We start from the raw sequence: 24,381 nt of genomic DNA, 5'->3' as shown, positions 1-24,381 counted from the left end.
ATGGGACATATTTACATAAAAGAGTCAAAAGTTCATTAAGTCAGTAACTTATTCCTAATTAGTACTTTCTTATCTTTAACTGTTGGTAGTACACAAAGGTACAATAACAAACTATTTATTAGAACGAGCAAATTACTCCCCGCGGACTATTAAATGGTGTTTTATTTACTTTGTTTATATTTATGTGCATCAATATGTGAGGTCCGTTTAGTTTATTTAGTTTACGTGTTTGCTAAATAAATAGGATGTTTGTGGACTACTAATGTGAGTTTTGGTAGGTTTATGTACAATGTCGAGTTCATGTATTATTAAATTGCTGTGATGTTTGTTTATATTTTTTGCTGCAGAAAAACTTCTAGTTCCTTGGATTTCCTTTTTTATAAATTTACTTTATTCAGTGTAAAGTGTAATACTCAAATTCGGTCTAGTGTCTGCCTACACACGTTTTGATTGCAAGTACCTACCTACCTGCCAACGAGGTGACATTTGGTCCCGAAGTCCTCAAAAGCTTAATAGCCTTACCTTTCACTCTCAAATAAGCATGTCACACTTAATCACACTCGAATAGATCACCAATAATCATGCAAATTCGATAAAAAAATTCGATATCGACAACCGACAGCCCTACATTACTTTTACAGAGGGCCTATTACACTTGATCGCGGCGGCGAAATTAAAAATGTTTGCTTTCGACATTTTTATTCGAAAACCATTACCGAAACACCACTTCGATAATCCGAAGGGTTGATGGCAAGAAAATAAGGAATTCCGATAAATATACCCACTTGTAATTACTCGAGAATTCGCAGGATTTTTTCCTCTTGATATTAATTAAAACGGTGAGGTCGGAACTGATTTATAAGTTGTATTTAAATTAAAAAAAGATTTTTAATTAATTCCGATATCAATCGTGTGATAAAAGATTTCATTGAGACTCATTAACGGCTCTTTTATACTATTTTATTTAGGATTTAGAACTCTCAGATCTTATAGCTTTACCTACATTAAGTAGTAGGTATACTTACTAATGAAGGTTATTTGTAGAAAATGGATCAGTAGGCCTCAGCTAGTTTCTGTTGTTATCATCTATCTGGTGGACTGCAGTTCTTGCGATTGTAGTTTCAATTCCTAGGATTGAGACTGTAGAATTGGTGACAATAGTGTAAGTTCTGGTTATGTAGCCGCTATCGGCGTTTTCACACGGGCGGAAAACCGACCAAAATCTATCTTTCACATTTTAACGTCATTTTGTTTGGTTTTCATAGTTCGTAGAGGGATTTGTCAATTGTTAGCTGTCGCGCGTACACCGACTGTATGAACCAGGCGGTGCAGCTTGGAAAAACAGTGCGGGAAATTCGCCAGTGTGAAAGTGCAGGAACATTAGGGTTGAGATTTAAGTTTTTATTCAGTAATGTGGGCATTATAATGTGGTTACACTCTTTTATTCTCCGTTCACGCAAACAATCATGAGTTACACAATAAAACACACAAAAAAGATAAAGTGCTTTTTATTCATTACAGAATTTATACATACTCCGCCAAATACAAAAACATCAACAATTACAGAAGAAATTATAATCACAAGGTACCTAGAGCATAGACTAGCCTAGAGCGATCAAGCATCAACATTAGGTACTTAATTGACGTGTCAACAGAGCCAGTGAAGGTGCGATAGAAAATAAAAAAAAATCTAATAGAGTATTTATAACAATATCAGTCCTTACTTAATACCTAAAAGGGTCCTAAGAAAGATTAAACTTGGACTATTTCGCGTTCTATTTGAGTCTAACGAATAAATAAGGTAACCCTAATACGCTTAGGCCAACACGGGGACCTTCTAGCACAACACAGCGACTTGTATCAACGACCCTATTTACTATCATAAAATCCAATTAAATAAAGTCGCTAACACAGGTCGCCAAGTTGTGCTGGCGTCGTCGCCATGTTGGATATTGAAAGCGTGTTGCTTTAGGCTGTCGACAGACCGGCGACGCGACCGCACCGCCGAGCTGTCAACATCCTACATTCTTCAAAGTTCAAATCAATTAAGGACGCCTGCACGCCGACGACTAATTAAAGTCAATATGATGCTGCTGTAGTTGTAATTAGATTTTTTTCACTTCAGCAATTACCTCGCTTTACGTTAAAGACATAATAAAACTTGTATCTTTCTTGTAATCTCAATTATCTTTTGAATGCATTATCATAATCGCTTTTGTATTTATCTAGACTCGGCAATAAGATAATCTGAAGGTTAAATAATCGCCATTTATTTCTAGTATTCAGCCGTGAGACACTTAAAGTGTGTTAATAAATTAACTAAATAGAAATGAAATGATGTCAGCATACAGTTTTAAATTAATTTCGACAACGCTATCTCCACATTACGAAAGTTACTACTTACATGATCGAAATAACCTAAATACTATTGCTCTTACAAATTATAACCAAATCTTACGGTGACATTTACATAATTAAGATGTTTAAAGGAACATAAAATCTGTGAGAAATACCGCAACACTTAATATGCCTTGATTCAGTTTACAAATTACAAAAAGGCTGTCAAAAAGCAAAAAATAATCTTGTCGTCCTAGTCTCGATAAATTCACTATCCACTACGCAAGAGTACGTAGGTCAACTTGTACATATACGTAGGTCATCTTGCATATACGTAGGCCAACTTGCGTTTCTTCCGTAGTAGAAAGTATAGTCGTCCGCGTGAAACCGTCCTGTGTTGTAAGATGACTAAACCGCGTTGCCGGCACTATGCACGTTGCCGTTGACACTCAGTGGAATGGTGTTAAACTCATCTTCGACCTCATCGCCTTCTTTTCTGTGGACAAAATTGATTTTATTATTATTGAGGGAACGATGGAAAAAAAATACTGGGAGTATTATAAAGGATTGTGGTAAATAATTTGTTGCAGAGAACCAGAACTAAGGCCTTCGACTGGCTACGAAACCAACATTAGAACTACGAAACCAGTTTCGTAGCAAGAAAAATGTCTTCCTACGTAACTGGTTACGTAGCGTTGGTTTTGTAGTCGGCCGAAGGGGAATTGTATAAATAATACAGTAAATAAACAACCTTCTACAAGTAAAAACTAAAATGACAATAAATATAACCCAATCAGTAACTTAATTACAAACTAAAATAAAATTATCAACATATTTTCTAGTTATTATTCTTCGCAAAAGTACCACATAAAAACTGAAAAAAAATATCTCATTTATTGAGAGCTGTTTTTACACCTAACATTTTATTTAATGAATAGCACTAGGTATTTCTTTTGTCTATAAAAATACAAAGCTATGTTTTTAAATCTGCACACATTTTATATGAATAAGGGTGTGCACACACTCAAGCCTTTGACTGCCCCTATTCGCGCAATGGAATTTCGGATCGCCCGTATCTGACGTATTTTTAACTCGTACACTATCAAACGAAATTGTTTTATATGCATAGGTACAACTGACTAGAAAAAGGCTTTTTCTGTGATGGAAGTCCCGTAGTTTTTTGTTAGTTTAATAGATAGATATAGCTCGCAGCGGAGTTTTCGATTGATCTTTTGTAAAAAGTTCAGTGTAGCAGGTTTGTGCAGTACCTTAGGGATATTGTAGCTTTCTAGTTTTTTCTTTTTTTAACTTTTTATATTAACGTGCTATTTTTCTCATAGCAGACTAATTACAATTCCCTATTCTATTGTACTAGTCTTGTATAGTGCTTTTTACCTAACGTTTTTATTTTTTTACGGATTCAAAAGCACCAATTAGTGTACTTTGTTATTCAATAAATACAGGTGAAAATGATCTTCGATAATTATGATATTGCCAAGAGATTCAGAAAACACACAATAATTAAAATTTCTGTTTCGGTTTTTTTAAGTTCTTTCCGAACAGACTATTGGGAATTACTAAAAAAACGCTAGTTTATCATTCCCCTTAGCTATGTGACGGTGATAGTACCTACATTTATTTATTTAAACTATTGTTTGAAAAATCATATTGCATGTCGTTTCCACTCGTTGAAAAATAGATTTTTTACTCTTTCAAACTATTTTTTTTAACGCTTGTAGGTTTTTTTGCGATACAAAAGTTTAAAGTCCCTATTGTTATTATATGTCATTTTCTTAATTAAAGTTCATGACAGTTTACTTTAAAAGCACGAAGAGGCATAAAATAACGTAGACAACTTATTTTAAAAAGACACTTATTTTAATTAATTATTATAAAAGGTATTTGACAGTATCAAAACACAGATAGTCAAATTATTTTCAGGCGTTATTAATATGCACACTAAATTCTTAAATAAACATCATCTTAAAACTCAATCCGAGAATCTTCGAGATGTAAATTCCGTTCATTAGTTAATTAATTTATCTTAATGTAAATGACTTAATTTGCATTACTAAGCCTTTCATTGAAGGTCCCTTCTAAATAAAGGTATAAACTTGTATTATCTTGATGAACAGGCGAGGTAGATGGGATCATTGAAAGAACTTTTGTTAATGCTGAATTCAGTATTACAGAAGTTTAAGTTAGGTACTGATTAGATTCTACCGGCTGTATACTGAAACTCTACTCAATTTAAAGGATTCAAACACCATTCTACTTTTGGCAAACTTACGTCTGTGACAAAAATACGTTTAAGCAAAACTAAAGGTACGTTTTCGATGCTAGTTGACGACCGCACAAGCCGTGACTGCATGAAATCAACCGCAGCAGCACTACCAGTTTTTGTATGTACTCATTTACATAAAATCGTTTTGGATCGAAGCGGCAGCAGCATGTGCAGCCGCCCTCAGATATCGATCGATTTCATGCAGTCACTGCAAGTGCGGTCGGTAGTTGCAGTCGGCAGCTACCATTTAAAACGTACCTTAAAATAACGTTTGAGTATTTCGAAAGGTCTTAAGAAAGGTTTTAAATAATCTTGGATCTTTGTTAAGGTTGTTTATTTTTTAAAGTTAAATTGGAACTTTGTTTTAGAGTAAATTGGGCAAGTTTTGTTATTAAACAATTGACGTTTATTTTCAGCTCGCAATTTATTTATAAAGCTGTAGTATCAAGGTATAATTTTTATTCAGTATTTTTTTCCAACAATGGAAGGACCCTGCTTAGTAGGTATTGTGTAGCAAAAGTAACAGTATTATCGTCCTACAAGAATAATAGAGTATCTACTGAACAACTCTACGCATCAGGCTAAAGTACCCACGTAAACTAAAAACATTTGTTTATTCTCGCAAAAATTCATACAATTTACTTTTAATTAAATACTCTTACTTTTCTACGGTTAAATATATTCAATAATAATTAGGTTTTACAGCTATCTTTCTCTAAATGTACCATATACATACATACTTTTTGTTTAAAATATCGCCCCAGTTTTAAAATAAATAATTAGATACACCTAGACCAAACAACACGAAGATAACTGATTACCTTAACTCATTTCGATTATTTTCAATCGATAATAAACGGTATCGAATATCGATTAGTCAGTTTATGCAATCCCAACGGATTTCTTACACCAATTTAGCCAAGCGGAAAACGAAAATGTGCCTTCATCTTGATCTCGGTTTGCTTCTATTCTAAAGTAGTAAATAAATCAAATTATTAATATTTAACAGAAAATGATAATTAGAGGTATATTGCAAAAAATAATCACAAGAGGCATAGGTATTATTTTCAACACTAACTTCTCATTTTAAGAATTATATGCATGTGCATAATAATATGTATTACGTATTTTGAAAGTATAGGACCAAAATTCCCATTTAAAAATACACACCAACAGTCCCACACTAAATCCAACCCTATTTACTTGGACATAACGTCCATTTTCCACTAACACAAGCAAGGCCTGATGATTGTCGGCGGTCGATTGTCGAATCAACGCTAATAGACCGACTTCCTGTCACCCGTATGCTAAATGGTGCGCACGAGTGGACAATATAACGATTTTCTTGGTTGTCTACTGATGAAACGGAACGGACGGACGGAATCTATGAAATTTTGTATGTGATTTTAAAGAAGAAAACAAACATTGATTGAAAAGCTATAGGCATGACAATTCAATAATTGAGACTTTATAAGAAAATTTTAGAAAACATTGTATATCGGCATTAGCAAGCATATGTTGTAATACCTACTGGTACTATTTTTAACCGACTTCTTAAAAAAAAGAAGGTGTTCGCAATTCGGATGACTGTATGTTTTTTTAGGACAGATTATAGTTGCAAAGTCTCTTTAGCCACTATCTAATTTTTGTCCAGAAATGTATACTACCATGCTTGTGGATTTTCTAAAAGACCTTTTACTCTCAAACTTATATAATAATGGGTAAATAAAAATAAAACTGTAAAGGTGTATAAAACTTACCGTTTCCTATATTTGTATATGATGAGGACGATTAAAGCGTTGCCGACGAACAACGCTGCTATAAGTAGTGATGGTATGACTATGTCTGAAACAAAAAGAAAAACTATTTTAGTAAGTTGTTTAACAATAAAGTAGATATTTCTTCATCATCATCCGCCTTTTTATCGCCCCACTGTTGCTCAGTGTGAGAGGGGGCCTGTCCTCTCACACAGAGAAGGATTTATTTCTTTGGAAGAAGCTATTTCTCAAACTAGGTTTGATAAGAATAAACAATTATCCTCAAAACATTAAAGGCTATTCGAACGTTAAGCAACATCCAGCTTTCTTTCTATATACGGCCTAATCTACGTAAATCATTGATTCCTGATTTTGGTTTCTAAGCGACTACTATGCAAACAAAGTATGGGTAACGTGTACTAAACTCTATGAATTGAATTTCCCTAATCGCTTGGAGATCTAATTAAAGGAGTATCGACGATCTTCGTAGGCTAAAGCCTAGTGTATGAGGGTTTATCCGGGTGCGTAAATTGGCTTCAGATGGACGCGAGTATCTTTATCTCAATTGAGTTCAATTAATGATAATATTCTTAGCAACATATCTGACGAAAAGTACTAACACATGATTGTACTAAATCATACAATTAAGGAAGTAGCAAGAAAGAAACTAAACAGTAAACTAAGCTACTACATAATAGAATTCCCATCAATGTTAGGATTGTATTTATAACAAATCAATGTTGCTTACACGTGTCTAGATAGATTATATTTTCTGTATACACAAAACCATTCATTGTTACACACAAGAAAAGAATTCTCCCTTTCCCCATTATTATGTGGAAAATCTTCAATGAGACGAAAATGTTCATGATTTCATTTTATCAAATTGCCACTGTCAACTCCTTGCCAATTTTCTTGTGACAAGTTATTTTGGTAATAATATTAGATTGTACGTACATTGTAATAATTTTGTGAATGTGTGCGTGGCAGTATATTACCCAAGTACACTTGAGGACGTATAAAAATGCGATGCTAATTTAATAATACACGTTCTAGTACACAATTGTAATGACAAAAATCTTGAAAATAAGTAATTTAATAAACATGTTGTAATCCTTGACTTGAATTTTGTAAATTCATATACGATTGTTTTTATAACGAATACAGAATCGACTCTTGTTAGACCACTCCTGGATAAAGTTCCCTCCCATGATTCGAAACTGAACTCAATCTTAGGGTTGCCTCTGTCTATAGTTGCTAAGACCTAAACATGTGCTAACTTAAACTTGATACACCTAAATTTATAGCCAAGTACCTAGCTCAAAAATAATTCAGGCAATTATATCAAGGATTTCATTCAGAAGACTTTTCTCCAAAAACATAAAAACATGGCGCTCATTGTTACATGTCATTGTGGGAAGAGGTCAATTTCGAGTGTCCGGGTCCGAGAGACCTTCAAACTTCCTGATACCATTGGAGTGCCATTTTACGATGTATAATAAACATAATAACATGAGGTATTGTATTTTCCTACCCCTGAATTTTACAATTATACCACTTAACTTTTAAACAATACCTAATCTACAGTCCAAAGAAGTTCAAGTAACTAAGTTGGATAGCCATAAAAGTATACCTGGATTTAAACGCAACAAAGGAAACATTACGAAAAGAAGGGAAAGCTACCAATCCAAAGAACAGACACAAGCTACAGATCTTAACTTTAATCAAGCTAAATAGCTTTGTGAGTTTAAAACCGTCAAAGCGATTTTGGCCCAATCCGTAAAGCCAACCCAGGACCCCGTGCAAAACAGTCGCGCTTTGCAATCACTAGACCAACGAGGCAGTACCCACATATCAAGTAGACTAAACCACAAATCCTTTTCAAACGAGCAACAAGATCTAGTATTTCAAAATGAAATAACAAAGGCGTTGAAACTGAGGAGAGAAAAATGCCAACAACTTATCACCTATCACAATTTCTCGTCGGGATCATAAAATGAAGTATTACTAGATCACGTTCAACAAGTGAGGTTTTATGCAGTTTTCTGAAGCTCGTATAAGGCACTATCGAGTTGCAGAGTAAGATATTTATCATGTGAAGCAATTTTTCCACGTCTATTTCTTTATTGGATAGTTTAAAGTGGTTTGCATAAAGGATCTATAGATAGATAAGCCGAACGGGAAAGATGAGATGGACTGGAGATATTGTTTGATAAAGTCAAAGTCTCGAATGGAATAACTAAGTACAGCGTGGGGTCTTTACAAACGCTCCATCTTCCACCACATCGTTACTTGCCATCAGGTGAGATAGTGGTCAAACACATGCTTATCAGAATGATTTTTTTTTCATCCAACAAGCCAACAAGAGTTTTTTCAAATACACCAGATAATTTGGAAAAATCAATAAAGAAAAGAATAAACCGTTCTACAGCAAAAATATTTTCAAACGAAATAATTGTTATTGTTCACTTGAAACAATCTTAATCCACATTGTATGAGCTGCACCGTCTTACTCTATTTTCTAAAGCCATTTCTCTCAAAAGATTTGCTCAAAGCTCTTGCAAATAAAAACAAGCTGAAATCGTACAAAAATACAGACTCGAACGAAAAACGTAAATAGCAACAAAAACACAATACCCAATGGATTGAAGACCATTCATATCATGAATTCAATAAAAAATATCTGATAACACAATGGACCAAAAAATCTGACGTTACAAGAATAAATGTGCTTTCAGTGAATATCTTTATATCCAAAGTCAAAGGAATCTATTAATCTTCCCTCCCCTCCTTCACCCCTTCGAGTATTGAACCCCCTTAGATTTCAGTCTAGAATATTTCACTATATCTTTTATATCTAGACTAAATTATGGGTGAAGTTACGCTCTCTTGATCTTAGATTTAGTTTGAGTGCATTCTAATATTCTTGAAAGGGGTCATACATAATTCGTTTTTCCTATACTATATTGCGGTGAATCCTATGTGATCATCATCTGTCGAGTGATAGCTCAATTTGAGCTTCCTATTCCCATTTTTGTGATAACTTCTAAGTGTAGCCCATTAAGAAACTGTGGCCTACTAATAGATATTCATTAGAAAGCCAAACGGCTTGTGTTAATCCTATCCGACTGAGAATAAATTAGACCTTCACCACTAACTAGGGACAAATCTGTCCACTAAGTGCCAAAAACAACACCCAAACCGCTCAGATTATTGTTCGATGTTATCTCTTTGAACGACCCAAAACATTTAAACAATATTATTGAAAACTACTAATGCAAACACAATCAAGGAGTAAACACTAAAGCCATAGTAGATGATGACTTGCGTATCCTCAAATATAACATCTAAACGTGGAACATAAAACAAAAGAGCATCGCTATAAACCCCCTTCATTCCAATATTAGGTACTATTGCTTTTACACAAATGGCAATACATACAATCACCATTTTCTAGCTATTAACACACCTGCTACACCAATATATCAAGTCTAATATCTATGGACTTCAGACTATAAATTACCAAAAGCATATTTCACACCAATACATCGTACCTTGGGATCGGCATAAATATTTAGACACATAATGGACCGGATCCGCCATGTTTGACGTATAGCTAAAGTTCTCCAGTAATATCTATTACCTTGAAACTGTCTGGGGTTGGTCAAGGTTTTGGCGAAGCCTTGACAAGCCCCTAGCCAGTCATAATTTCATAACTTACTACAAATTACCCTGGCTAAATAACGAAGCTCGGTCTGGGTTGGGTAAATAACCGTTTCGCGTTGAAATAACTTTGATGATTGCAAGTTGTTCTAAGTTTCGTATGTTCACTTGGGTAGTCAGGGTTCCTCTTGTTGCAAAAATAACATCTGCCCACTATTCATTTGTACCAAAACTATTATCAAGATGAAATACCTCACTTCAGAAGACCACAAGTAAAAATAAAATCCTCCCCCTAGTCTTATGAGAACTCTTTTCTCACCACGTGACAATGGAAGAACCTATATAATAGTGTATATTGTTAGATCCGGTTGTAACAGACAGGATAAATATGCCCGCAGATGTTCAACAGATCACGTGTTCCTTTTTTTAAAGTGCAATGAAAGCGATGGCGAAGAGAGATTCCCACGTGATGAGAATTATTGATGAACTGCAGAAATGGGATCGAATTTCGTGCTAAATACTTTGTTGAAAGTTTTGTACTACATTGTGGAAACTATAGAAACTTAGGTACAAAGTATTAAAACACTCAATTTTGAAGACAAAACGACTGTCAGTATGATTTTACTCCACTATTATATGCCTAACTAGAGGTATTTTGTATTCCAATCTGTCGGGATTCATTCCAATCGGGTCTACCAATCGTATCGATAGATTGGTCATCTCTAGGCTAGCTCGCGTTATGTTTGTAAACGCATTGAAGCGATAGATTAGAAATTGATAGTGATGGGAGTGATTTCAAAACTCGATTGCGGTCCTTTGAGAGACATAGAAGAGAGATCTGCACCTATTAGTAATTTCTTTACAAACGTCAATATAACAAGAGATTAATAGAATAGGATTGCGTGAATATTTTGAGAAAATTTCCCCAGATTTGTCAAATCCCCAACAATTTGTTAGATAGAAAACGACAATCAAATTGTCGGAACCCCTTCAAGTCTAAATTGTGAAGTTCGTCAAACTTCCAATGAGATACAATTATTGAGTTTCCTTACATTTTGTGTTAGATATTCAATCTGCATAAATACGATCTGTTGTGGATGTTTCGAAGCTGTGGTTTACAAGCTGAATATTGCTATAAAACAAGGAAATACCTGCAATTCCATGAATTTGAAGCAATAGTATTTGTTAGTACTCAATTTGGACTACCGTGACCGCCAGAGGCGCTGTAAAAATTGCCGTATAAAAAAAATATGTTGATACTCTGTGCAGACTACGCACAGAGTATCAACAACTTGCTTTAACCTCATAGTAGAGGAACCATACTATCGGATTAAGAATACGCTGAAGGTAAGATGTTGATGCTTTATTCAAATGTTGACCTCTTTCCTCAAGTTATTTGATAGCAAAAACCTGACCCACTTCGTACTAAGTGCGGTCACTGCGCCTTTGTCACCTGCAGCCAAAAGCGTCGCAGATGTCTTTACATTTTAGGGATTCAGATGAGGTACAACTGTAGCTTTTTATTTAAGACTGTAGAAGGCTACTTGAAAATAACATTTTTAAATTCTATTTCTGTGCCTGTGTATTGCATAGGCAGCCTTAGTTCTATGCCTCTCTAATCAAGGAAGAACCACATATTGCAACAATGGTAGTATCTTTGTTTTACATAGGTTACCTCCATGTTCTAAGGACATTGAATTATGACGCACCCGGATAAGAGTAAGGCTACGGTTTAATTCTTCTTCTATGGTACCTACATCGTTATCCTCATATTACTTCACCATGTATAAACCACTTACATATCTAATACTAGTAAGAAAGCGGCGATACTCACCAACCATCATATCGGGTACGTCGCGTGGCGCCAGGTCGTATTTTTCCCCTCTTGCTTCAACTAAATCTTCGACGGCTGGTACCGTCGTCTGAGTAGCCTCTTCTGTAACCGAAACAGTTTTACTTACAACCGTTGTATCAACATCAGTGGGGAAAACACCCAATATATCATCAATTGGATCAAACGTCTCTGAATCCTGTGCTTTTGTTAACCGCACTTCGTGTAGTATTATGAGGAATGTTTTAAATAATATTAATATCATTTTTGATATTTCCATCTTGCAGCTTCAAATCTCGATTTGATTATTTGATTGAAATCGAGCTGTCAATGTCAAGTATGATAATAGACAAAGTTTCAGCACGAAGGTTGGTATTGAGTTCATGGAATTTATTTTTAGGAAGTAAAAATTTACCCATTTTTTTTAGTTATTATTCTTTTTTCCTTTTGTTAACATAGTCTTCATAATATTTAAGCGAAAAATAAAAACATATTCTATCAACTTCAACAATCTACATAAAAATTCTTATACGAGGAAAAATATGTAAAGTTGTAGAAACAAATAGCATCTCTTATCGCTAAAAATATAAGTTTTCCTTTGTTCAGTTGTGAACTAAATATGTCACAAGCGGACAAACTTACACGTGTATATTTATACTGATTTATTGTACTGTTAAAGTTACTGTTTGCTAAGTAGGCCGAGGCTACCGATATTTTACTTATTACATACTTAAACTTGTTTGGGAATAATGTCGGTTTTGTTACGAGTTCACTTGGAAATCGGTTCGGTTTTCGCTCGTATTTTTACTGGTTGTTTATGGAGTTTTTATGTTTGGTTGAAAAATATATAAATGATGGGCTAACTCCTGCTCTTCGCGGGCAATAAAAAGTCATAGAAGAATAAATGATTGAAATGTGATATGAATGCAACTTACTCAAAATCTTACTACTACTACTAACTCTGTCAGTCTGTCTGTCTCGCTTTTACGCCAAAACCACAGAACCGATTTAAATTAAACTTTGTACCTACATAGTCTAGTGAGACTGACAAAGGACATCGATATATCGGGGGAACTACTAGCTTGATTATAAAAAGACTAATCTAGCTAAATCTAGCTGGCTTAAATAGCTAAGAACATTATTAAAATAGTGTTAAACACAGGTCACCGAACTGCACAGAGGTCGAAAAAAATGAACGTAAACCGTTGCATACATTGCATGTTCTCGTATATTGGGCATTGTGCAACAGCAATCATTTTCACAATTTATAATCTTGACGTGTTTCAAAGCATTGTGCATTGTTTGGCCATTTTCCATAGTAATTTTTACTTGATATTGTACTACATAAGAATTAATTTATATACGCTATAATATTAGTTAAATAATGTTTTGCATACTGCTTCTGAAGCATGAAATTAATTTGCGAAGAAATTAAAAAGGGAAGGCAATTAAAGATTGGAAAAAAACTTGTGAAGTTGAGGAGTTGACGGGGCTTAATTAAGTACCACTGAGTTTGTAAAAACTATCGGGAAGATAGGTACCTACCCATAGCTTATACAGAACATAGTATGTTAATAGGATATTTTTTATTAATAAACTAGCTTCTGTCAGCGGTTTCACCCGCATCCCGTAGGAACCACGGCACGAACCCGGATAAAAAGTAGCCTTTAGCCTTCCTCGATAAATGGGCTATCTAACACTTAAAGAATTTTTCAAATCGGTCCAGTAGTTCTTGAGATTAGCGCGTTCAAACAAACAAACTCTTCAGCTTCATAATATTAAGTATAGATTAATAGCGTCTCAGTGACTGATCATGAAATTATAACTTTCATAGTAAAAATTGCCTAACCTCTTAAAAAATGGTTTCCTATTTTTTATTATCCGTCTCATAATGCCTATTCTGTTTTTTCGGCTTTATCTAATGATGACCGATTTGACATTTGGAGAAATCACCTTTTCCACTTCCCTAGGTAATTTCAGGAGGTGTCAAATCTGTCATAATAAATATCAATTGATAAGAACCGCCGACAGAAAGCCTCTTAATTTAATTTGCCTCAAATCTAAAAATAAATCAAATACTGTGCCCATTGTCTCTCGCGTTAGGGGCGAATATTTCTTACTAGCTTCTACCAGTGGTTTCACCCGCATCCCGTGGGATGTACCCGGATAAAAAGTTTCCTGTTATCCTGTAGCATCCCTCGATAGATAAACTTTCTAATACTGAAAGAATTATCAAATTGGTAAAATTGGTTTTAAAAATTACGTCAGAATAGTTTCAGTTCGTTTGGCGTGAAATCATAATCAGACATAATTACATCGTATGCGTCAGCTTATGCTGAACTATGAGAACATAAAAGGTTTGAAACAAACTTCAAAACAACCTGTCCAAAACATATTAATTTTAAACTAGAAGACCTCGGCTTTTGCATCGCGATGTTAAATTTCGCTTTGTGCAAAGCAAACTATGTAACTAAACTTCTCTTTAAATAATAACTATAGTCTGTTTTTTAATCTCGTAGACTAAATTGACACTTGCAAAATGTCAAACTTTCTAATAATTTTGCTAGCTCTGTAGTGCAGTGTTGTACTTACGATACCGGTTCGTTGAATCGTAACTTTTTATCTATAATAGACGAATTTAATATTCATTCAAAGTTTTATATTTAAAATTCACGTACGTACACATGGCTGTACGACGTGCTACAAACTGCCAGGGATATCTGACCACGCAAAGCCATGCGTAATCATCAAGGATAAGCCCATTATTTCAAGATGACTTATTGTAAAAAGTTACGATTCAACGAACCGGTATCGTAAGTACAACACTGCACCACAGAGCTAGCAAAATTATTAGAAAGTTTGACATTTTGCAAGTGTCAATTTAGTCTACGAGATTAAAAAACAGACTATAGCTAATATGCACTGGTTTTAAATATAATCTGAAGGAATGCATAATTCTTTCTTGTAAAAGTTGATTTTGCAACGAAAATAATGCCTCTGAATACAAATTCACTTTCTCGGTTATGTTATTATTACAAAGGATAAAACTCTCAGAAAAACTTGTTAGTAAAAATAATTATTCATTAAAAGGAAACTCACAGCTACGGTACAGAAGAAAAAAAAAACAATTTATGCTGTGTCTATGTAAATGCAAATAAATTCAATTCTCAGCCGAGGCTAGTCGAAGCAAAGCAATCTTGTGGCGTCTCCCGAGACCGAAGGACTAAGAAAAATTCTAATAAATAGCCATTTTTAATATGGGTCCTGATTCCCTTTGAAATATCCCATATCATTGAATGTAAGGAAAGATATTTACTGTTAATTTCGCGTGTTAGATTTCGTCCAAGTTATACATGATTCCATAATTTAGATCCTATATCTGAAATATCTAGACTCTGAAACCATTTCCAAATATATCAGTTATATTTTTTTTAATTCAATGGTGGAGGCATTACTGGATTCCCACGTTTTAACTTCGAAAATATCACTATGCATTTATATACTGAAATATATTAGCACGTATCTTAGCATCTATCTTGATTTTAGATACAAAGATATGAACCATTTGCATCGGTATCGTAAAACTATTTTACAAGAGATTATTTTGAATTACTACACTAATCTGTGTGAGGAAAGCTCTGGTACAACATTTATTTAGGACCAGTAATTTTATTTAAAAGGAAGGGTATAAAATTTGGTCCTTTATCGCTCTTCCCTTCAATTACTATTCAACATTAATTCGATGTACCTACCCAATGTTAGATGAAACAAGGAAAATAATTATAATGCTAAAAATAATAATAGGAGGAGCGTGGTAAAAATTCAACTTTATGAACGTACCTAACAAACTTATGAATTAATGTTTCAATGTTCCTCATGTTATACAATTGCAATACATCACACAAAGAAAATTCTTACGAGAAGGCAAAACATTTTACAATTTAATGTAACCTAACCTGAGTATACAATCGCATTCTTCAATTTGTTGTTAGTTAAGAGAATAAACAGTTATTTGAATATTTACATGGATCACTTTCATATTATACAAACAAAAACTTCACCCACGTGCTGCAAAAAGTATTCTGTAAACAGCTCCGAAAATCATCATCATCCTCCGAGCCTTTTCCCAACTATGTTGGTCGGCTTCCAGTCTAACCGGATTCAGCTGAGTACCAGTGCTTTACTAGAAGCGACTGCCTATCTGACCTCCTCAACCCAGTTACCCGGGCAACCCGATACCCCTTGGTTAGACTGGTGTCAGACTTACTGGCTTCTGACTACCCGTAACGACTGTCAAGGATGTTCAATGACCGCCAGTTTAACGTGCCATCCGAAACACAGTCATTGGTGTCATAAGATATACATAAACAACTCCGAAAAATGGGCTATTTAACACTGATTTTTTTTTACAAATTCGGTCCTGAACGGTACTGACAGATACCATAGTAAAATTTTAATATCAAGTATTCCGAAGTGAAATAATGTTGAGTAGGTAGTACTAGGGCTTCAGCCGACATTATTAAAGAGGGGATGACTCACGCAACTTTGAAAAGTCTTTACAGTCCACAGTTAGGGGCTAAAAGCTGGCTTCCCGTTGTTAATAAATTAGGGATACATACCTAAATATACTTCAATAGTAAGAACAGCAATTTCAAAATAACTAGAAACTGTAGGTACAGTCGCTGAAAAAACTGTTATCACAAATCAATTTATTGTTCCATGAATTTAAAATATAAAGGGTCTTGTAAACACCCCGTGGAAACTCGAAAATCAATTACATCCAACGTACAGAATTAACCAATGATCGTGAACACAGCTGTATCCGATACAATACTCTTCAAAAGTCTTGCTAACAAGTTCCAACATAATTAAATTTAAACTCTTCATCTTCACAGAATTAAATCGAACTCCTTTAAGATTCATGGCAGAAAGCCCTCGGCTCTGATGATAAATTCGTAATTTATTACACCATTGAGTTCAATTGTACTGTGAAGCCCCAAAGGGCTAACCGACGAGATAATTCAGTTCACGGACCGCTTGGGTACATAACTAATGTGACGTATGGCCCTTAAGGGATGCCAGGGTTGCCCAAACTTTGGCCTCATGATAGCTATGACGATTTGACTTCGCCAAAGTCATCTACTTTCATCCCCAAAAAATACAAATTCCCCTAATGTTCTGCCATTATCGAAATTTCCGATCCAACATTAAAAGTTTAAGTACTAGAAACAGGTAAACGACTTTCAAACTCGAAATATTTACATTAAGGTAGCTTCGCATTCAAACCCGCTTTCCAATGGTAATAACAATCACCATAAATCCAAGTTTAAGTTATACCTCACATAAATCTGCGGAGAGCCGTCTGCGAACTTTCAGAAAGGAAAAACGTGAATCATTGCTGCCGAACTATTGTTTGTATTGTCTCTATTCAAAGCTGAGTACACATGCTGGTAAACAAACCAGGGCACACGCAAAATACGGGTTGGAAACGTGCGGGGAAAAAAGTGCTTCGAATACACTGCTCGACAGTGTATACTTTGGTAAATATACCATGATATATCGCGATGTCGATCCATCATTATAAGCCACGTAATACGAATTGATGGTCCCTAGGAAAAATATAAACCTTCCATTTTTTCGTGTATCAAAATTTTTTGCGTAGGTGTACTTACACAAAAGGCCTAATTTTGCGTGGATTAGTGTCGTAATTCGTGAAAAATATTCGGCTTAAATTTATTATCCTGGTTTTATGAAAGGCTTTATTTTAATATGTACGTCGTGTTACGTTTAATAGAAACAAAGATTTTGGGACGCTTGAATGAATCGCTTTGAAACGGGATTTGGGATTTATTACTCACTAGACATTACGTATTCTTGTAGTAGGAATTTAGCTTTTAGCTTATTTTAACCTAACAAAATAATATTAGGACTGAGTGGACTGGATTAACTTAAGGTTAGCCTTAGCGTTAGCCTTATATTAAGAATTTTAGAAAAAGAGCCGAGTATTTTCTTAGGATTTGAAAAATACAGACCATGTAGGCACAAAAGATTTGTAAAAATTAGTTTTAATGGATATTAAGTAATGTTTGTCAACCCTAATGCTAAGTAGCGACGTCGCCCCTTATTCTAAAGCGTGTACAGTCACGCACAGCTCGTGTTTAACGAGTTTAATTTGTATTGCTACCAGTTATATAAATTAAACCTCTACTAGACCGTCTTACAGAAATAGAAACATGAAAAATATGAAGAAGTAGCTAACTACACTAATATAAGGAAAATATCTCAAGGTATAATGTTTCATATTACTGTTACAGCCTTTTTATCGTCCCACTGCTGGGCACAGGCCTCCTCTCACGTGGAGAAGGATTGAGCATTAATCACCACGCTCGCTCAATGCGGGTTGGTGATTTCAGACTTTATAAGTAGTCCAGGTTCCCTCAAGATGTTTTCCTTCACCTTTATATCAGCCATTGGTGTCCAAGATATACTTGGAAAGTACATACAAACTTAGAAAAGTTGCATTGGTACTTGCTTGACCTGGAATCGAACCCACACCCTCATATTCGAGAGGTTGGTTCTTTACCCACTAGACCACCCAGACTTCACATATATTACTACATATTATTTCTTTATAAATAAATGGAGCACAAACCTACTGTTTCCCACACATGTAGTCATTTCCTTCATGAAATTCTGCGTGCGTGAAGTTGTAATACTTTCCAATATAATTGCTTACAGAAATCGGTAGGTATTAGGTACTTCCAAAATATAGGCACTATTAATATGTGACTTTGGTAATGACCTAATTAAACAAAATTCTTGTTAATTCATACTCTGCACTTGCTTATCAATACCCTCGTATCAATTAAAATAACAACGGCGGAGGTCGCTGATAAAAAGTTTACTAAACATAGATATTATTATTCGGAATAATAAAGATACTTGTTGTACTAGAGTATGTTGCTATCGTGCATAGCATAACTATGTTGTTAAGCTTATCAACCTATTCTAAAACAATAAAAAGGAAACCATTTTATTTGTTTGTTTGTTTGTACCCTAAAGGCTGCGGAACTACTGAACCGATTTGAAAAATTCTTTCACTGTGAGAAAGCTACACTCTTCCTGCGTAACATAGGCTATATTTTCTCTCAATACGAGCAGCAGTTACCCCGCGACGCGGCTGGAACCGTGGGCAAGCAGCTAGTATGTTATATTTTAGCATAGTTTAGTAGGATCAATACTAGGTATTTTAGGAATTTGCACTCAATATTATTTACGAAGATTCACTAAGTCACTTGACTTTCCAAACTTGAGCTAGTCTATTTCGAGCGAGGGTTGAGACCTCTAGTTTTCGCCAGTCATCCAACATCATAGTGGTCCAACAATAGAAGAGAAGATATTCTATCTAAAAATAGAGATTGAATCGAAAACTTTGCCTTTTGTTACTAACCTGACCAGTAGATGGGAAGATGAAGCAAAATAGTTCTTGTCTTTGACTACTATTGGCTTTATGATAGGATAGTAGATACATAGGCAGACTTTATATGATACACCATATGTTGTAGTTTGATCTTAGAAGTAATTACTTCTAAGATTTTAATTAAAATAGGTGCAAAGTGGTGGTGGTCTTATCGCTGAGAGTATTCTCTTCCAGGTAAATTTTGGATGGCTTGAAGCGGGAAGAAAAAGATTATACGGTAGTCAAGTTAGGCAAGATCATAACAAAACGTTACTGCATATGCAAGAGGTTTGAATTGGCTAACTTCAGACTGGAAAAGTTACTTGAAGCGAATTCCACGATCGGTTCAAACTGCGAACATTTCTCACACAACCCTTTGTATAAGAAATCTATTAGAAGAGTTTTAAATCAATAGCAGCGACCAACAAAAGCAAGAGTAATAAGAAAATTAATGAACTCACTAGACCGACTTCTCTGATTAATGATTATAGTAGAACAGTCTACGTAAGACATCGTTCCGTACTTTGAGGAAAAAACTTTGTGTGGAGTTTGTCCAAGGCACGAATAAGGAAAGATGAGCGGAGATGCTGTAATGCAGGTAGGTCAGGCGCCTTCTTGTAGGTCAAACTCGTACGATTAGTTATAAGTGAACTAAGGCGTAGTTATGAGTGAACTAACTGGCTTTTGGGTTCATTGAGACATCTGTCAACGATCTTTGGTATCACAAAAAATGGTCGGGTCCAAATAAAGCGTAAAATGGTGGAGACAGTATCGTTCCTCGTCCTGCGCTCACTCGCATTTTGGTGTGCTACTTTCTTATTCGATTTTTCGTTATAGCACCTCCGCTAGACATTTTGTTCTCCATGATCCATGGTGAAAGATGTCTAACTTTTGTTATGTAAGTAGTTTATTTTAGTTATGTCATGGTATTTGATAAGGGTTAGTATACACATATGACATGTGTAAATCATGGTGTCCTATATTTTACGGGTGAATGGTACACGAGCGCTTGTAACTGTTTTACGGCAAAATTGAATGGATTGGCTTAAAATGTAGCTTAATTTTAATATAGATGACTTTTCTACTATTAGAGAGTAGTAAATTTATTATTAAGCTAAGCCATATTTTTGGCATATGAATACTAAGACGTTAGTAAAAGCAATTAAAATAAGTATAAGTAGTCATTACAGATTTTATCACAATAGCATTCAGACTCCTTTTTTATCGGTACCAAAATCTATTTTTTCAGAGTTCATAGACCTCACCAAAATAGTATTTCCTTTCCTTGTTATTTAGTGTCTCATGGTATTAAAATAAATCTTCTTCGGAATGGATTCACAAATATTCCGAAATACAAAGAGAGTTAATGTATTGTCCTGAAAAACAAAAATAGAAATATTTTCCAGTCTTATTCTTAACGTAAGACATTACTGGGATTTCCGTAAAATACCTACCAATTTTTCTGTGGCCAATGAACTTTTGAAAATAATATTTGGTATATTTGGTTTCAGGTATTAATGATTTTCAATTTACTTTTGAGTTGATAAGCATCTTATGTCATAGCTAACAATTGGTAGCTAATCTATTCTATGGCATATTTACATGTATTTGTAGTAAATCCACAAAAACTAGTCTAAATAGACTATCTTGATAGTCTTGGAACAAATTGCGTTAAAAAGGGTCACTTTTTTAAATCTTAATATTTGGTAAAAGAGCATAAGGTACTATGTACTAGGAATTTGTCATCATACCTATTCATTTCCGTGACCTTTTAAATTATTGGCGCCAAATCATTTTTCAAATATCGAACAAAAAAACGCGGCAACGGTAATACAAAATGACTACTTTTTATTCAACTTTTTCATTTTGTAAAACGTTCAAGAATTTAAATAAGAAGTTTTTATTTTGCTTTTTTTTATTAATAGAGAAGTTTGCGTGAAGCGTGAGCGTGACGCTTGCGTGTCGTTACGCATCGATTGCGTATAAAGAAATGTAATTGCTATATACCATGTAGATAACGTATAAAAATGAGGTTAGTTTTAGAATGTATTAACCTGATTTGTTAGTGAAAGTGGTCTGGGTTTTTTTTGGGGATTTATTTTTATTTTTTTAATTGGACCGTGAGCGTGTTAAATTGCACATTTTATACGCATTTATTATTTTATTAGCCTTATCTTTTAACTCAGCCCTCATATAAAAAAAAACTTACCTACTTAAATTGCACCTAATACATTGATTTGAAGGTACACAAAACTAAATGACCCCATCCCATGCCATAGACCATTTTTTTCCATCCATAGCAGAAACGTTTCCGCAAAAAATCCTATCGTCCGTTAGCGTACATTGGAACGTAGCCAAGACCGTCCATCTTGTGTCAGAATGACGCGACTTGTGAGCAAAGGAAACAGCTGTCTTCCTCTATCAGATCATGAGGCTGCAGATTTGATTATAAATATTGGATTGTTCCTTTCATATCTTATGTGGAAGATATTGTTAGTAATATCTCTTATATTATTAATGGTACAAAGATATCTGTAGCATTTATTAATAAAACAGCTGTTTTGTGTCACGAAAGCCGGCGAGCTATGGTTGTGTGTGTGAATGTACGTGCACGTTGTCTATGTGTGTCTCGGTGACTCGACCAATAGTGAGCGCTCCCGAGTTTACGCATACGAAGACAATGTGCATGTATTTACACACACAAGTTTGGCTCACACGCTTTTGTAGGATAAAACATGTATCTGATTATTGGATGAGAACTAATTAAGGTAAATGTTTTGGTTATAAATAAAGCCGTCACAAACAATGCATTAGGCACATAATTAGACTAATTAAAACAAATATAGATTGACCTCTATTGAACCTTTCATAGAGTAAATAATATACCTAACTATTAGTATTTCCCAGAATACATTTATGTACATAACATATTATTATTACGAGTCTATATTTAACGTTATTTTGCTTGAAAAACCAATATCTAATCTGAAATTGAACTCACGCTCGTATTCGAAAGGTCCCTTTATCTACTTGGCCACCACGACTTCTATACCGATATGTTTCCCGAAATAACTATTTCAAGAGTTACTTTTAAATTCCGTATAGTTTTCTAAACTTATCAACATAATGTCAGAGATAAATGATACACTCGCTTTGTCGGCAACTTTTGCGCTGAAAACTATAACCGGGATATAAAGTATACATTTATGCATCATTTTTATACTGGACCGACCTAACAGAATATCTTTCATATAAATAGGTATGTACCTAGTTTTGTATTCAGTTCAAATAAACATTAGACTCTAACTTACTATAGGCTCTTAATTTAGTAATTTTATTTAATTTAGTTAATTTCGAAGCTTTATTTATCAATTCTAAACCTCTTTGTAAATAATTCAAAATATCTTTTAAAGCTGCTTTTAAAATTGAAGAACTTTTAATGCAAAGGTAGAATAGGTAAGCTTACAGTAGGGACCATTTTCTTGGTTCGATACATATCTCCGAAAAAATACTTAAACGTTATTTTTATTCTGAAAACAATATACTACCAAGGCTATTTAATTTAAAACAATATTATTATTGGCTTATTTAACACAGTCAATTACAGTTAAAACAACATATTAGTCACACTCATTGTGTGAAATTACAGTCGAACGTTATATTATTTTAGTCACGTCTGCATGAAAACAAACAAAACATTACTAATTTATATTCATTGTAAATAAACAAAAGAATATCTAGATTACAGAACTGATGTATCTATTGTCTACTTTTTGTGGTTTAGTAGTTTCAGATTATATCATCGGCAAGAGTTCTATATACCAATCGTTTTTGTAACAGTTGACAGTCGATATAATTCAGTACAAACAACAGTATTTTCCTTTGAAAACTGACAGCTGTCAACTGCACAGAATGTTCGGTACCCCTATAACAGCCAGTTTCTTCATCATAAGTAAATAACAGTACATTTCATACATAATAACGGTTAACCAAATTAGTTTTTTCACGATCTTAACTATTAGTTTTGCCTTGAAAAAACGAATTTGACTTACTTTCAGTTACTTTTACTTTATGACATTACTTTGGCTTTTACTTTTGATGAAGAAACTGGCTGTATGTGTCTTAAATATTGTCAACGCTTTGTAAGAGGTCAATGTCAGCTTAGCCTTTTGCTACGAAACTTGAAAGGGCACTGATCCACAATATAAAGTAATCGATCTACCAATAGACAATGGATATGTTAACCACGAAAACGGACGGGTTTGTGGTTTTTGACTTTCCCAATATTAACATGTAGGGAATAGGTACCTGGATACTTTGTTAAGTCATGTTTAGAAAATTATCATTCATAACAAAAGGGTTAGTCTGTAAATTGTTATTGTTGTTTGTGAATTGTGGGCCGTAATCTCCGGAACTACTTATTTATTTATTTATTTCTGCTACCTACTATATATGCTACTGGATTAGTCCAAAAAGTCTTTATAAGCCACATTGTCAGTGTAGGACATCTTTGTCTGCGTACAAAATAGGCTCTACAATAAACTAAAGCTCTTGTTTGCAATATAAAAGCCAAAAACCATGTACAAAAAGTTACCTCTACCACGTAAAATAACCATATAGGTACACCCCTACATATTAAATTATCCATCTAAAAAACGATCGAATTTCAAATCGTTAACAGACGTTTATCCAATCAAATCGATTAACAAACAAGCATTGAAAGAAACGAAAACGATCTATTGTTACAAATAGGTTTTATCGACAGTCGATAAGCAAACAAATCGTTATGGGTTATCGATAAGATAGTGCAGTTCGCACGCGAGTTTTCAGTGATTAACTTTCTATGGAGATTTTACTATCTTTCGTCTAGGTACTAAACCTAGGGATAAAAGTAGTTTTATAGTTTGGTAAATATATGGATACGTATAATGTGATTTTATATTTTACTAAGCTATTTCTATTGCCTATCTAGTTCCTATTTTTATTTTCTTTCCATAGAAACGCAAACACAGTTTTAAGCGGTATTATAAAATAATGAATGAAGTGGACG

General features: G+C 34.3%; 1 protein-coding gene across 2 annotated transcripts in view; it reads right to left on the bottom strand.

The window, feature by feature from the left end:
• Positions 1-1,492: 1,492 nt before the first annotated feature.
• The window catches only part of LOC110382286 (uncharacterized), a 118,778-nt gene continuing 95,889 nt past the window's right edge, over positions 1,493-24,381 (bottom strand). The window contains exons 7-9 of one of the 2 annotated variants that reach the window (XM_049852172.2): positions 11,876-11,977; positions 6,382-6,466; positions 1,493-2,833 (exon numbers count right to left, since the gene is read on the bottom strand). In XM_049852172.2, the coding sequence (XP_049708129.2) occupies positions 2,746-2,833; positions 6,382-6,466; positions 11,876-11,977 (275 nt within the window). In that variant the 3' untranslated portion in view covers positions 1,493-2,745. The remainder of the gene's footprint in view (positions 2,834-6,381; positions 6,467-11,875; positions 11,978-24,381) is intronic. The other variant, XM_049852174.2, reaches the window with a different exon arrangement.

This window comes from Helicoverpa armigera, chromosome 6 (genome assembly GCF_030705265.1).
Source record: "Helicoverpa armigera isolate CAAS_96S chromosome 6, ASM3070526v1, whole genome shotgun sequence".
Classification (NCBI taxonomy): Eukaryota; Metazoa; Arthropoda; class Insecta; order Lepidoptera; family Noctuidae; genus Helicoverpa; species Helicoverpa armigera.
This window is presented reverse-complemented; position numbering and strand designations above follow the sequence as displayed.